This window comes from Triturus cristatus, chromosome 7 (assembly GCF_964204655.1).
Source record: "Triturus cristatus chromosome 7, aTriCri1.1, whole genome shotgun sequence".
In the NCBI taxonomy this organism is placed as follows: Eukaryota; Metazoa; Chordata; class Amphibia; order Caudata; family Salamandridae; genus Triturus; species Triturus cristatus.
The window spans coordinates 383,834,957-383,852,151 of record NC_140590.1 but is presented as its reverse complement, the minus strand read 5'-3'; the positions used below and the strand labels follow the sequence as shown (position 1 = coordinate 383,852,151).

At 47.2% G+C, this 17,195-nt stretch overlaps 1 protein-coding gene across 3 annotated transcripts in view; it reads left to right on the top strand.

Annotated features, from left to right (window-relative positions):
• Positions 1–17,195, top strand: part of LOC146809744 (uncharacterized) — a 518,320-nt gene that overhangs the window by 339,720 nt on the left and 161,405 nt on the right. For all 3 annotated transcript variants that reach the window (XM_085616600.1, XM_085616601.1, XM_085616599.1), the window contains exon 5: positions 1,199–1,495. In XM_085616600.1, the coding sequence (XP_085472726.1) occupies positions 1,199–1,495 (297 nt within the window). The remainder of the gene's footprint in view (positions 1–1,198; positions 1,496–17,195) is intronic.

Below are 17,195 nucleotides of genomic sequence, written 5' to 3'. Positions count from 1 at the left end.
AAAACTAGACATTTTCTATGTTACTACTTTTTTTTAATAGGGTGTTCAGTTGTACAAAATGTCTTCTTGGCTATATATAAGGTAACAGAAATGCTTAGAACACATTTTTATCATATCTTTTCGACATGCTGCACAACAGCCACGCTGCTCTACAACATATCTTAAAGACATTGGCAACGCCAATAGCTCTGTCTAAACACTTATAAGGTACCAAAGGCGAGACCTGTTGGCTATGCCACTGCTTGTTAAAACTGCCAGTGCTCAGCACCGGCAGGACCCGGCCTACTTAAAGCCCTGCAAACAACGAAACACTCTGGACGCCATTGTTTGCCCCGCAATGATGGCTGTATTTTTTTTCTTACGGGGGCACGGGGAGAGGTGCACCCTCCCCCAGGACCCCGCTGCACTCCCACTGTGCCACAGGTATTTCGTCAGCAACGGCTACTGCATTGTTCAATTAAGCGATGCGGTGTGGAAGGCGAAATGTCCCTCACGATAATAAATGCAGGCCAAAGTCTGCCCACCATCTAGGAATGAGGCACAGTCCAGAAGAGGTAGAAGTTTACAAAAATTGAATATAGGACATAGTGATCGCTAGGAATGGAGCATTTTAGGATTACCAGGTATACAAAATATTCCAGGGGAGATAGGAATACAAGTTAGTCCACAACAGCAATGATTGCTATGTAGTCCATGAGAGGTAGGAGTGGGCAAAGGCCAGGATACAGTGGAATGAGATATAGACATACACATTCTTTAAAGTGTTCATATTCCATGGAGCGCCACTGATTTAAAGTCCATGGGCTGACTGAAAAAAATATGGGTCGACACTTGTTGATCACAGTGATATTTATATTTAAAAAATAGATTGTCTTTGGGATGCGCTGTTTGCTTTGGGCTCTTTTTAGTACTACTGCCTTGCACACTTTTTATCTTCTGATGCTTGTGCTCTGAGATTCGATTATTCCCTCTACCTCGTTTCAGGTATAGATATGGTCTGAATGTATTTGTTGAATGCATTTACAACCTCATACCAACCTCTCAGTGGTAAAATTCGATGTTGAATTGCACTATGCCCAGGCTCCTCAACTTCTGTGTGGTTTGTCAGCAGCCTTAGGAAACATTTTATATCCATGTGATGCCGACGGTGCTCTACAGTAACCCTATCTCTTGCCCTGTTTCTTTGTTTCTGCTGCAGGAGATTTAGCCAAACCAAACATCTCCCTCTCTGCCTTGAGGTCAGGGGGCCTGAGGCTGACTTGCACAGTGCCGCCACTTCACCAAAATGTTAGTGTTCATTTTTATCAAGCTGATGACCCCACCCCCATAAAGACCACATTGTTGACCAGCAGGAACAGAGTTGAAGTGCACGACATTGGAGCAGAAACTGCAATCCGGGGTGCATATCTGTGCCAGTATGAAGTGAAGGCTGCTCGAACATCACAAGTGTTCTTCTCCCCGAGGAGTGATGCAGGCACAGTGAAACCGGAAAACAGTAAGTCCTTTGTCTATTTCTATTAAATCACTAATGATATAGCGCCATCATTATTGGTGGTGAATATTATATGCAGGGCTTTAAGTGGGATGAAAAAACGGGGTGAGGGGGGTCTCTCCAAGGGGCGTGGCCAATGTAAATAAGGGCGTGGCTTAAAACATACGCTACAAATCTGTGCCTAGAATAGTGTGCCGCCCGACTTGTATTTTGCTGTTTCTATCATTGCATCCAGATATATGATACAACAAGTAACATTATGTCTACAACAAGTCAGGACTATTGGCTTTGTCAATGGTTGTTAGTTGCATAAGATAAATAAGCAGAAACTATGGCTTGTATATAATGTTGAAAACGCTTGCACTTAAAGCCCTGATGACACCACGACAATGTTGCTGCTCCTAAGTTTAAAAAAGAGAAGGGAAATCCAGAGAGAAAATGACTCTCTTTAAAGGATTTCCCTTCCCCAACAACGCTCACCTGGCATGACGTCAGGCTGCCTGTAACTTCTCCACTAGTTCGAAGTGAGCAGTGTGAGCACGCGCACATTGATGTACCTGCTGTCACTGCAGTCCGGAAAAACGGACCACCTGTGCCAGGGCACAAAACAGAGCCCGATAGAGTCCCGTTTCGAGGCCCCCCTGCCGGTGCTCAGACCCGGTGAGACCCAGCCCATTTAAAGCTCTGAATTGACATTGGACGGATGTGGAGTCAAAGCTCAACTCGTCTGTGTAAAGCATTTGAAGATAATGAAAGGTTCACTGAGAAGCCTACACATTGTTGGCCAAGAACCTTTTGGTAAGGCAGCAATGAGAGGTACCGCGCTACTATGCAACCTTAAGCTATACATCATACGGAGTGATAAAGATAAAGGCGGATAAAACCAGGTTTTGAAAGCGACAGCAAATTGTAAGATAACACTGTGATTAAAAGCACCGCGAGGAATAGATCAAGCAGGTGTCAGACAGTACAAAGAGATGACTAAGAAAAAAGCAAGTCAGATACCAGAAATGATCATCTGCTTACCGGAACTGAGTAAAGAGATTCATCATACTGCAACATTGGATGAAGTGGCCCCAGAGGTACCTGGAGTTGGGTTTACAGAGACGTCCATACACGAAGCTGCACACTGCCACTGTTCTGCTCAGTGGGGCTCAGAACAACTCCAGAGGTCCTTGAAGATTAGAAAGCCGAGAGCGATGATCGAAAAAGTAAAAGGTTGTTTTCCCAATGGAGACCAAGAAAGAGGTCACGTTTCCTGTAATTATGAAAGATGACCCTGAGGCCAGCACATCGCAGGGCCTCAGAGATGGTTTGCATAAACAAGATCACCAAGCAGCATCAGAAAGAACACTACTTTCTACACCAATAAGTTCCACCAATGGTTATAATACCGCCGCCTTCCTGAAACCACCATCACCATTCGATACCCCCAAAGAGATGAACATTTGCAGCAGATGAACTGCTTGCGAAGAAACATTTGATGATTTCATTGATGCACTATGAAAACAGCTAACAAGAAGATTATTAAATACCTTAAGAATCGAGCTGGTGAAGGTGTAAAAGAAGTCATAAAGAAAATGCAGCTAGGTGATGAAATGACATACCGTCAAATCAAGGAAGCATTGTATCTCAAGTCAAATCCAATGCTGAATGTAAATGACAAAATTCAGTAAAGAACAACAGATAGTTGGTGAAACCATCGATAAATTTGTTAAGAGACCGGATGCGCTCATCAAACACTGTAAGTTCAATTAATTTCATGATGAGCAAGCTATTCGTCTTAGAGTTTTTGAAAGACGCCTGTCAGATTCATACAGGGGGCGAATGCTGAGAGAAACTCTTAGGGCCTGATTTAGTGCTTGGCGGATGGGTTGCTCCATCACAACGGTGACAGATATCCCGCCCGCCAAAATATGAATCCCATTTTACCCTATGGGATTAATATTTCAGCTGATGAGATATGCGTCACCATTGAGATGAAGTAACCCGTCTGCCAAGATCTAATCAGGCCCTTAGTCTGGAGCAAGGTCTTATGGCTACCATAGCATGCCGATCAACAAGCTGCTGACATGGAGTTTGGAGGTGCCCAGAGTGAGCCACACATGAACATGAAAGTAAGCAAAAGCACAAGGCAGAGATGTACATAGTCAGAAAAAATACCCAATAAATTCCATTGATGAAATAGTCAAGGGTTGAATATGACTTACAATATGGGTGAACGCAATCAGTGCTGATGGTGTGAAAATCAGTTGGTCATAAGACAGTCTATAACATATGTGTATATGTTGGTCATATATTAGCGTGGAACTCATTTGTAGTAAAAATTCAAGGCGTATATGTCTTTGGATCTATTAGGGTGAACGATATCCAAGTAAAAAATTAACGATGCAATTTCTGTGAACATAAAAAATTACTCCTAGGTGTACAGAGCAGCAGAGTTAGAGAGTACTCACAGATTCTGTGACTCGGTCAATTCATTGAGACCATTTTGTACAGAGTTAAATTTAACAATGACAAATGCCTCTTGCTGGCTCAGTTTCCGATCCAGATCACCTCCTCTCTCATTTGGTTCAATAGATGAAATGACTGTCCATCTCAAATCATTTTCAGTATGTTTACTTTCCAGCCAGTGGGTTACCAAAGGGGCTGTTATTACACATTTCCGAATCCTCGATTTGTCTTGACAAATACGCTGGCGTATTTCTTGATTAGTCTTCCCAATATAGAGTTTATTGCATGGACAAATTATCCCATACACCACATTTTTTGTTTTACAATTTGTGAATGTATTATGCTTCCAGTTTTGAGACTCATAAGAGAACAAATTGCCTTCAATTGTCTGGCTGCAACAGACACATGTCCCACATTTATGCTGTCCTTGGATAGGAGGTAAGTCATAAAAATGACGCATATCCAACTTAGGTGCCGGTTTTGGGAGAGACGCACAAACTCGTTGCTTTTTTACGCTTTTCTCTTTTTTAAAAGCAAATAATGGTTTCTTAAAAGATTTGTCCCAGTTGGAAATTAGATGCCAGTTCTGATTGTCTAGTTGGGTTAGGCGCAATCCTTGCACAGTACAGCGGACACCGAAAGGCTGGAAATCATATTGTGGCATATGCATATGCAAGCAAAAGTTTGTTTCAAACTGAACGTGCTTATTCATATCCTGAGAAAGAAAGTTTAGCAGTGGTGTGGGCTTGTGAACATTTCTACTTATTCTTATCTGGAAAGCCCTTCACACTTGTGATGGGTCATCAAGTGTTGTTGACCATATTTGGCAATCCAAAGGCCAAGATGCATCCTTGCATTGAACTTAGGGGGCTACTATTATAAGAATCCAACTACACAATCGTGCATCTTCCAGGAAAAGATCAAATCTCTGCTGACTCCTTCTTAGGAGTACCCCTCCAGTGCCATAGTACCGCTTCTAAGATGGCAGAAGCCTTCATAAATTACACTGTGAAATCAAGCCCACTAGCTGTCATTTTGTTGGGACAAATTGTCACTGCCACAAGTCAAGATAGTGGCATATTAAAACTAAAATACATTATTATACATCAGTCTTGAAACCAGCACACTCGACCTGTTACAAGTGACAGTGAGTACCAGAATGTCAAAGATGGGGGGCCGGGCCTGAGCAGGCACCGTAATGGCGGCTTGATGCTGAAACTCCGGAGCGGCAGCGCTCGTATGACTGCCTGACTGTGAGACAAGGACGCAAGTTGCACGATTATCAGCAGTGGTGGATCATGGGAGCCGAGCGGCATGCCTGGAGGGAATAGCGTGTACGGCATCTATCACCAGTGAGGGGCCCGGCTGCAGCTGGGACCTGGTGGAGCCTTTGTAAGCCCCGCAACGACATGGGTCGCAGGCAGGCTTGGAGGCGGGGCTGCGGCCGTCGCGCAATGTAGACTGTGGACTCTGGGCCTGTGCAGGACAGCAGATGGGCTGCTTTGTGCTGGACCCCCTTCTCAGCTACACAAGAGTGAATCAGCGGCTTGGCCCTGGGGGAAGGAGAGCGTGCAGGCGGGCATTTACCTGCTGTGTGCACGAGAGGCATCTGGACTGATCTGCGGTCCCTGGGTGTTGCTGGGCCCTGGAGGCATTGACTTGGGGCGGCCAACACCGGGGGATCCTGACATTGCAACGCTGCGTGGCATTATGAGGAGCGGAATTGTGTACCCCCTTCTAGCCCTCTCATCTGGGGGAAGGCAGCTGGGAACAAGCATGCAGTGCCAAAAGTTCATTGTGGATGATGCTCCGGGTTCTGGGATCTCAACAACACATGTAAACACCGCCATTTTGCTGCACAGCCCAGTAGCGGAGGAGTATAGTCCCCTTGGTATCTTTCAGAGCTGCCTGCTGCCTTCCCAGGTGTAACGCCTTGCGCACCACCCTCCAGTCCTCACGAACCGCCTGTGTTACAGGACCATTGCCAGCTCCTTCCTACATTATAATGGGTCTGGTCGACCCCAAGCAACGCCCATTGCCTTTCTAGCCTACAAAAGACCCCCCAAAACAGATGGTGAAGATGCTGACATGCGAGGTGACCCCTTTGGCCCCCCTCACCCTCCAGATGTAGAACAACCCCCTATGGATGGAGCAGCAGCCATTGTAGTGGAACTAAATGCGGGGTTTTTGGCCATTGATGCGCAGTTTGACAACTTGGCTGCGCGCCTTGACACCATGCATGGCAGCCTAGAACAGCACGAGCCCTGTATTGAATCCGCCGGAAAATGAATTTCTGACACGGAAGATGTGCAATCTGCTATGGCCACACATTTGGATTGCATCAAGGGCCTCCTCAAGATGACGGCAGCTAAGGCAGAGGATTTGGAGGCGAGGTCGCGCCGCCACAACTTGCTGAATCCACCAACACAGGCCCCATGGAGGCATACGTGGAGCGACTACTCACAGACCTCTTTGGGAAAGACTCCTCTCCGGGACGTTCTCAATCAAGCAGGCACATCGATCACTCGCCCCAGATCAGCTCCTGGGGCACCCCCGCCCCTGTAATAGCATGTCTCCTCAATTATTGAGACCAGAACGTGGCGCTGCGGAAGGCCAGAGAGATCGAGGATCTTCGCTACCAAGGGATGTTGCTGTTACTCTATCCCGACTTTACCCCTGTGGTACAGAACGCGCGGCGCAAGTTTCAGGACATTAAGCGAACTCTCAAGGGAGCCAATATCCGCTATGCCATGCTCTATATTAAAGTGGACGGATCCACTCTTGTTTTCGACACCCTAGCGGATGCGGCTAATTTTTGGAGGCAGCACAACTTGAGCAGAAATTCTCCCACAGGGGAATTACTTTTTTTATCCTCGCATGGGACTAATGAATAGATGACAGATAAGTGAACCACAATCGGATAATAGAGTCCTAAGTTGGATCCTCTTTACTTGGAAGTATGCTACAATGTTGGACTGGTGTACCCTTTGTGAGTGCAACTCAGTTCTCTATCCTTCTCAATTGCGGTCATGTATAGATTTATGCAAATGTTTATGTTATTCTATGTGGCCCGCTCCAAGCGTTTCCTCCCCCCCCCATGAGACCTCCTACATTGTTAACTGCGGAAATGGGATTCACCGGATGCAGGTTGGGTGGCTATCCAATGTGGGTGGGGGTTGGTGGGGTGGGGTTAATTGTTAATGTTTTAAAGTTTGATTGGAATATACAGGTCATTACAATATCCAAGAGCTGGACACCTTGTGTTGTATACATAGACGTTTTCAGAGATTCAATAACACTACTACTGTAGCAGAGTCAAGGGTGAGCGGGGGAGCAGGGGCACTGGAATTACGATGCATCACATGAAACGTGAGAGGGCTCTCGAATCCTTGGAAGGGGAGGCAAGTGTTGGCCTACCTCGCCTGGCACAAAACACAAAAAGCTCCTCTGAAGGAAACTCACTATGCACCGCTTTCTGATAATCGCCTTGCTGCTAATTGGGGTAGCAATAGATTTTTAGCCAGCTACAGCACGTACTCATGTGGTGTGTGCATTCTGATTCACTAAACGCTGCCGTTTACAACCCATAGGGTAATCACTGACCCTGAGGGACGGTATGCAGTGGTGGCAGGTAGCCGAGGGCCGAAGCAACTCCTCATAATTAATATATAAGTCCCTAATGTGGATTCACCTGGCTGTTTCACTAACCTATCTTCTCATATCTCGGACATTCCCATCAACTCTATTATACTGGGGAATGACTTCAACCTGACCTTACTGCCCTCTTCTGACACCACCGGCACCGGCCTTATCACTAAGCCACACTCCAAGGAAGAGCTGAGACATCTGCTGAAGCACCATTTTCTAGAGGATGCCTGGCGGTATCAGCATCCAACTGATGCAGGGTTCTCCTTCTATTCCACACCACATGGCACATGGTCCTGGATAGACCACTGGTACCTAACTCCAGACCTCTTGATAAACAAACATGTTGTCTGACCACTCACCAGCGACACTAACATTAACGTTGCCTAGCCTGGCACAACAATACAGGTCCTGGCGATTCCCGCCAGAGGCACTACTTGACGAGGTATTTGAAAGTGAGGTTGGCGAGGCAATTGTAGAATACTTCCAGATTAACACAGGTTCAGTGTCCCAGCATGCTACTCTCTGGGAAGCATTCAAAGTATATATCCAAGGTATTTGTATTACTACGCAGGCAGGAGTTTTGCGTGTTATACGGCGGGACCTGGATGGCACTGAGAGAGCGCTCCGGGGAACTAGATGCACAGGCAGCCTCGGATGACTTGTCAGCTCCACTTCATCAGCATGTAAGGCTGCTGGAGGACTTCCAAGAGTTCGCTACTCACGAGATCGCCTACCTGGGGAAATTCATATGTGCCTGGGTGTATTGGGAGGGTGAGAGGCCTGGAAGGACATTAGCTAGACTAGTTGGCCCCTGGCAGCAAGCCGCAAATGTCACCCAGCTACAATTAGATGATGGGACCCAAGTCACCCAAAGCAAAGACATACTCGCCACGTTGGTGGTCTATTACACCAAACTCTATGGGACTCGCTCCCCACCCGCTGATAATACCCTTTCTGACTACTTAGCAGAAGTGGCAATGGTGTGGATTGAGGAGAGCCAACAGCAGTTTTTAGCTGCGCCTAAAGGCACAGAGGAAATATCTCAGGCTATTGATGACCTAAATGGGTCCCGCGCCTCCGGTGCGGACGGTCTCAAAGGCATATTCTACAAGACTTATAAAACTAAACTAGTCCCTCACCTTATTGAAGTCTATAATGAAGCTCTGGATGCGGGAGCCCTTCCCCCCCACTATGGGCGAAGCCATTGTAACTTTGATACTTAAACCTGGCAAACCGCCTGATCGATGTGCCTCGTATAGGTCTCTATCTTTGTTAAATCAAGACTATAAAATACTAGCAAAAGTTCTTGCAACACGTGTATCGCCTCTAATAGATCAGATTATCACCCCGCTTCAGACGGGACTTGTCCCAAATAGGTCGATCTCGGTTAATTTGCGCACACTATTTGCAGTCATCAACCAAATTGATCCAGAACTCCTGGTTGCGGCGATATTGCTTGACGCCGAAAAGGCTTTAGACTCCTTGGAGTGGCCTATTTTATATGCAACATTAAACAAACTGGGTGTTCCTTGCAACATCAGTGCTCTGGTCCATCTGCTTTACACTCATCGTGTGGCGAGTCTTCGCATTAATGGAGAGTTCAGGTGGGCAGCTTTCTCTGTCACGGGGTACCTGCCAGGAGTGCCCCCTCTTGCCCCTTTTGTTTATTAACGCGATGGACCCACTGGTGAGGCACCTGCAGGAGCATCATCTCCAGCAGGGTCTCCGATTTCATCAGGGGCCATTCCTGGCCTCTTTATACGTGGAGGACATTTTGCTGTTCCTCTCTGATAATACATGAGGTGGTCCGCTTCGGGGCTCTTTCTGGACTAAGTATTAACTGGGCCAAATCGGAGGTTTTCCCCCTAACGTATGCCACCCTGCCCTTCACGCTGGAATTTCCGTTGCGCTGGTGTGATGAACCCCCTAGATACCTCGGTATTTTACTACATTGCAAGGCCTCAGAAGTCATAGGTAATATTACGGCCCAGTCATGGACCCGCTATCGATGCAAGTTGACCGCTGGATAATGCTTCCATTATCGATTGCCGGGAGGATAGCTATCATTAAGATGGTTGTTCTTCCCTGCTTTCTCTACTTGTTTACGAACATTCTCATTCCAATTACAACTATTTTCTTTGCTACGCTCAGAAGCCTGCTGACTCGGCTGGTTTGGGCTGGAGGGCGGGCCTAGGTAAGATGGCAAACACTGCCTTTCGAACGGGGCAGGTTAGGAGTGCCAGATTTCAACTTATATTATCAATTAGCGCACGCGCACTATGCTTATTTTTGTTACCACCCAGACTCGCAATTGCAGTACTTAAACCCAGAGTGCTCCCAGGCTCGTCCTTGCCCCCTTCCTACTCTGTTACCGTGGGGCCTTACAAGAACTCCAACAAAAATTTGCACTTTGCAGACTATATGCTGGGCCTGGGAATGGCTACGAAGGTATTTGCCGGCTGAGCGCCTGTACTGCCCGCACGTACCATTACTGAATAACCCATGGATACCCCTGACCACCGAGAGACTAACACAACAGGTGCTCTCCCGGTGCCGGATTCAATTACTGGGGGATGCGTTTAAGGAGGGGCGGGTACACTCAGTTGCAGATATAGTGAAAAACAATGACGCATCTACGCTCGACAGATTTCTTATACATAGGACAAGGGTCTCTCTGACTGCTGCAATGCGCCACTCGCTGACGGAGTCGCAGGACTTCCCCTCCCCGACCACAATAATCATATCGCCCGATGGCACACATCTGGTTTCCCGACTGTATCACCTTGCCCAGTCTCTGCGCCCGGAGATGGGGGTGGGGGTGGGGGTGAGGACTGCCTGGAAGGAGGATCTGTGACACCCATTGATTGATAAGATATGGACATTTTGTTGTGAACAAACCTGCTTCATTTCCAAGGACTACAAACATAAGCTCCTTCACTTTAAATATATACACAAGGCCTATGTCACACCCAAACTTATTGCTGGAATGGATCCCACTAGGGCTGACAATTGCCAGAAATGTGCAGCGCCGCATGCTGGCTTCCTCCATCTGGCGTGTAATTGACCCCTGGTCCTGGCGTTCTGGGAGGCAGTTTTTGGCCATTTGACGCTGATGGTGGAATCAGAGCTATCACCCTCACCACTGTTGTCGCTGCTGGGGTATGGTTTACCACTATTGCTCTACTGTTGGCCAAGAGGCAGATTTCACTACACTGTGGGGTGAGGGGCCCAAAGAGGGGGCCCAAAGACCGACGGTAAAGGCAAGGCTACAAGATCTGATCTATAGTAATACAACCAGCGATGTATATGCAACACTACTTGCTTCTCGTCCCAAGGATATTTGACAGCCACTCCGCTACTACCTATTGTTGCACCCTGAGCTTACTGATTGAAACGTCTTAAGGCTATAAATATGAAATGTACCAGTTGACACATGTGGGTAATCGTTATTACCTGTACTATCGATGCCTGTATCCCTGCATTGTTGTGGTTTGGAGATTGTTCTTGTATTTGATGCCAGAATATAGTATGCCAAATCAACGAGATATGTATCATTTTTTCCTGTGGCAAATGAATCTTCTTTTTTGTTTTTCAAAATATAATAAAAACAAAGTAAAAACAAAAATAAGAATGTCAAAGATGAACTGTCAGTTACTCAAGAAGGTGTTATCCTAAGAAGTTCGAGAATTGCTTTTCCATAGAGTCTGCAACACAGATAATTGAAGTGGGCCATGAAGGACATCCCGGAATTGTTGCCACAAAACAAACTCTCCGAGACCGAGTCTGGTTTCCCATCTCGATGAGAGAGTTGAAAGAGAATTGAAGGCCAGTCATCTATGCAACTGCCTTTCATCAAAAACCACCAACACACCATAAACATGTCAGAATTGCCAAAGCATTTATGGGAAAGAATTGTCATTGACTTCTTTGTTCCTGTTGACAATGGATATCACATGATGGTGATTGTTGATGAATACTCCACTTATACATTGATAGAAGATCTCTCATCCATCATTCAAGAGAGAGTCATCAAGAGATTAGATGGCATCTTCGTGACACGGGATGTTCCTGCAATCTTAAAATATGATGGTCCACCTTTCAACAGTCGAGAATTAAGGGACTTTCTCAGTCATCTTCATGTGAAGCATGACCGTTTGAACCCTAATTCAGACACAGGTGAAAGCCCAGCAACCTTGATGTTTAGGAGAGCTATGACAACCAAGTTGGACCAACAGAAGATCAAGTACAGAGGAACAAAACAGTGTAGGAGACTTGGATCATAAAAGGAAAATGAAGGCCTATGCCAACAACCACCGACATGCCAAAGTCATTACTTTACTAAACAAGATCGAGTGCTTGTCCGTCAGTCTAGAAAACGAAAATTTGATGGTTCTTTGATGCAGAGCCATCTCATGCTGTGAACAGAAAAAGACCCATGGTGACTGCCCAATGACCTGGGAAGTCCATTACGTGACACTCCTCGCATTTCTGACATGTGGCTCATCGCTTGTTAGGCACTGATGTAAATGTAAAGACTGTCTGAAAGGACGATTGAAGACACCCTGACTGCTGTTGTTTCTACATCCCCAACACAGATGTTATGTTATATTATGTTATGTTAGGTTAAAGTAATTTATTATAGCGCTAGACTAACACTCAAAGGTGTATCTCGCACTACAAGAAACTAACACAGCGCGGTGCTGCAAGTCATTTTACTGCGCCACACTGCGTTTGTTTCGAAGCACAGGGATGCGACATATTTACAACAACATGTCGTATTTCAGTGCTTCCCCCTGCGCTAGCACACAAACTGCTGCCATGCGTCGGCGCAGGCACCCTTGCAATCAATCAATCAATCAATCAGAATATTTGTAAAGCGCACTACTCACCGATCCGGGTCTCAAGGCGCTGGGGGGGGGGGATGCTGCTACTGCTCGAATAGCCAGGTCTTGAGTAGTCTCCATCAGATGCGGGGGACGGTGGCGAGGGCAAGGTCGGCGGAGCGGAGCTGGCTGTTGGGGGTGTAGAAGGTGAGTCGTCTGTTGAGGTATGCTGGTCTGGTGTTGTGGAGTGCCTTGTGTGTGTGGGTGAGGAGCTTGAAGGTGATCCTCTTGTTGACAGGAAACCACTGCAGGTCTCTCAGGTGGGGTGTGATGTGGCTGCGGCGGGGGATGTCGAGGATCAAGCATGCAGAGGCGTTCTGTATGCATTGTAGTCGTTTCAGGAGTTTGGCCGAGGCTCCTGCGTAGAGGGCGTTTCTGTAGTCCAACCTGCTGCTGACGAGGGCCTGGGTGACCGTTCTTCTTGTTTCGGTGGGGATCCACCTTTAGAGCTTGAGGAGCATGCGGAGGGTGTTGAAGCAGAAGGACGTGACGGCGTTGACTTGCTTGGTCATAGAGAGCGTTGAGTCAAGGATGAACCCCAGGTTGCGTGCGTGGTCGGTGGGTGTTGGCGCTACACCCAGTGCGGACGGCCACCAGGAGTCGTCCCAGGCCGTGGAGCCGAGGATGAGGACTTCCGTCTTGTCCGAGTTCAGTTTCAGACGGCTGTTCTTCATCCATTCGGTAATGGCTTTCATTCCTTCGTGGAGGTTGGTTTTGGCGGTGAGGGGATCCTTGGTGAGGGAGAGAATCAGCTGGCTGTCGTCGGCATAAGAGATGATGTTGAGGTTGTGAAGTTGGGCGACGTGGGCGAACGGCGCCATGTAGATGTTGAACAGTGTCGGGCTGAGGGATGATCCTTGGGGTACGCCGCAGATGATCTCGGTGGCTTCGGATCGGAAAGGAGGGAGGCGGACGCTCTGGGTTCTGCCGGAGAGGAAGGAGGTGGTCCATACCAGCACCTTGTCTCAGATCCCTGCGTCGTGAAGCCATGTGTGTAGGGTGCGGTGGCAGACCGTGTCGAAGGCGGCTGATAGGTCCAGAAGGATGAGGGCCTTGGTTTTGCCGTTGTCCAGCAGGGCCCTGATGTCATCGGTGGCGGCGATGAGGGCAGTTTCGGTACTGTGGTTGCTGCGGAACTCGGACTGGGAAGGGTCCAGGATGCTGTTCTCCTCGAGGTAGCGGATCAGCTGTCTGTTGACGGTCTTCTCGATGACCTTCGCCGGGAACGGGAGCAGGGAGATGGGTTGAAAGTTCTTGAGGTCCTTTAGGTCAGCCTTGGGTTTTTTGAGCACGACGCAGGGATGCCTGCGTCGTGGGGAGATTGTTTTTGTGCAGGAAGGGGCACCTTCCCGCACAAAAACAATCAATTGAGGTGATTTCCTCTTCCAATGGGTGCTGTAGTATTCAGCACGCATTGAAAGAGGATAAAAACTAGGAGAAATGAAAACATTTCTCCATGTTGCACCTTGCTATGCCACATTCTGACGCATTTCCAGATTTACGATTTCTCGTAAATCTGGAAATGCATCAGAGGACATGGGTGTTGCGTGGGAACACCCACAGCAACACCCATGTCACGCCCCTAACACTCAAAGTGTTGCGTGAAAACAGGGGCGATATTTACAAGCACAGGTTAAGTTACGCGGGGTGACTTTACCTGAGCTTGTAAGTATCACTCAGCAGGCTGAGCCACCAGTGCGTCACGCAATGTGATGCACAGGCGGCGCAAGGGGCTTGTAAATCTGCCCCCCAAGTTTTTAGAAGTGTTTTAAATTTTTTACAATTCTAGACATGTCCTAATTTGCAAAGGGAGCTTATTCCAATTAAATGGGGCAAGATATGTGACAGATCTGCTACCCAACCTGGAGGCGTGGATTTGATGGATTTTTAATAGAGCCTGATTTGATGATCTGAGCAGTCACGAAGGCTGGTATTATCAGAATATAACATGCAAGTACGAAGGAAGAACCTTAGGTGCCCATCACGATGGCGTAATGATCGCCACCGCCGAGCTGGTGGTGGCGACAATTACGTCATCGTAATGTGAAATACCCCCTGCCATATTATGATGGCAGTGGGTATTGTGGCGGACGCAAAGTCTGTCTGACGCTTTTCCGCCGGTCAGTAATCGCTATGATTGCCGGCCGGGCGGAGCTGGGCCAATAATATGGTGGCGGTGCCTAGCAGGCACCGCCAGTCATATTATGATGCGGGTGGTGAAAGGCCTTCCCATGGCGGCGATGTCACCATGGAATGGCTGGCAGGGATTGGCTTTGGGGGCCCATTGTGGACATCCGGGGGGTGCACTTGGGGGGTACCCATGGTACCCCCCTGCAGTTCCCTGCACCACGTGGTGCCTGCCATGTGGCGCAAGGAAATGCTGAGCATGCCTTTTTACCATTGCCGACAGTGCTGCAGCCAGCAGCACCGTCCGCAATGGTAAAAGGCCAGGATTCGCCCGCCAGTATGGCAGGCGCATCCTTACTGGACCGGTGGGACCGCCGCACGTCTGACGGTCGGTCCCATCACCGTTATGGTGGCGGGCGGACTGATGTTCTCCCGCCATCATAATGAGCCCCTTAGTTAGCACCTTAAACAGCACAGTTGAAAAATAACACGTTTCTTAATAGGTAGTGAATGTAGAGCTTGCAAAGTGTGAGCAGACGCTGTGCGAAAGGGGAGGTTACAAATTAATTGGGTTGTTGTATTCACAGCCACTTGGAGTTTAGCCTAAAAAAAGTAATTTGCTGCTACTAAGAGTGCATTCTCTTAGTCCATTCAACTCATAATCAGTGCCTGGACTAGGGTTTGTCGAGATGAACAAGGAAGCCATGAAAAAATGTTCCTAAGTAAGCGTAAAGTGGCAAAACAGGTGCAACAGATTGCGATGACTTGGTCCTTCATATAAAGTGCCTGATCCAGCTTCACGCCAAGATTTTTGACAGCCTGTTTAGGGCATGGCCATCAGTCCAATATCCATGAGTCCTGAGCCTTGCCAAACAGCACTATCTCTGTTTTTTATCTATTTAATTGGAGACAGTTGTTGGTCATCCAATCAGCAATTTTCGTCATGCAGTCCAGAAAACGTGTTTTAAACATATCTGGGGCCTGCCCAACAGTGATGACTAGTTGGGTTTCATCAGCATAAGACACTATCTGAAACCTGCATTATCTGACAATCTGCACAAGCGGGGCCATATACATTAAATAGTGTTGGGCTCAGGGAGGAACCCTGCGGGACGCCTCTACTAACCTGCATAGTGCTGGACTTAAAGGAGTCTATGAAGAGGGTTTGGGTAAGATTGCTGAGAAAATCCCTGAGCCAGTGTGGTGCTCTACCATGTATGCCTGCATCGTGCAGTCTGCAGTTTAAGATAGAATGTCAGACCTTGCTGAATGCCTCCGACAGTTCCAGCAATACCAGCATTGCTGGAATACCTGCATTTAGTGACAGTCTGATGGTATCCGTGACTGCCACTAGTGCGGTTTCCATGCTGTACATTATTATGAAGCCCGATTGTGAGGGGTCCAGGATCATTTGTTGTTCCAGATAGGCAGTGAGCTATTTATGTGACTTTCTAGACACTACTTTTTTAGTAGAGGAAGCCTAGAGATAGGGCGATGGAAAGAATATATGGGTTGGCGTTCGTTTTTTAAGTATTGGAGACCCTTGAACAACTTTCCAATTCGCCAGGAAAGAGGCAGAGTCTGGAGAGAGATTGAAAAGGTCAGTGACCACGGATGTAATACAGTGGGTTCAGAAGGAGGTGACTTGGGGTGGGGGGGAGAATGTCGTAAGTCAAATTTTTCTAATGCAGGGGAACTATTAGGAGAAGGTAGATTGAAATCTATAAAAGAGCCCAGTTGACTCAGGGTGGTAGAAAAATTATCATACATGTTATTAATCTTGTCTTCAAAAAGGCCTGCTAGAGAATCGCAAAGCAATTGGGAGACTGGGATAGAACAATTACCAAAACACGGCTTCACAAATTCATTAAAAGGAGTTACCTGAGTGGTGTATTATTTCTGCAATATGATGTTTGCGGACTACCTTAATATGTTTGTGATAATTTTTTAGAGACAAATTTCTTTGTCCAAGAGACATTTAGTCCGACGCCACCTGCGGTCTAAACATTTGCACTTGGATTTTTCCAGATGCAGTTCATAAGAGTATCACGAAACATGGCCTCTGCTTGCTGTCAGAGACGCCCATTTAAGTGAACCAATTTTATCAAAGACATTAGTCAAAGGGCCATTGTATGCTGTTAAGGCTTGATATATGTCAGTGTGTAAGGTGGGCAAGAAGGACTTAAGAATTTCAGCAATGGAATTGGTTGAGACTGCTTTCCAATTTCTACATAAACCACTAGTTCCTAAACTAATCTTGTTGGCCGACTGGTCACTAGGGATTAGTAACATAAGTAGCGGTCAGACCATGTTAAGGGCAGTGGGGGTTCACTAATGATTTCTTAAGAATAAGAAAGGACCAGGTCTAATGTGTAGGTCCATTCACTTTTTGATGGACCCCAGTCGTCTTCATGTCCATTAGGAGTTGGGCTACACTAGTGACCTCCAAATTTTCCCCATTAAAGTTAAAAACACCCTGGAGCAGGAAGTTGTTGGATGATAGAACTTGTGGGGCAATATAGTCCATAAGCGCATGGCTAAAATCTTTTTTAGCGCCTGGTGGGCGATACACAAGTGCCCTTTTCCAACAG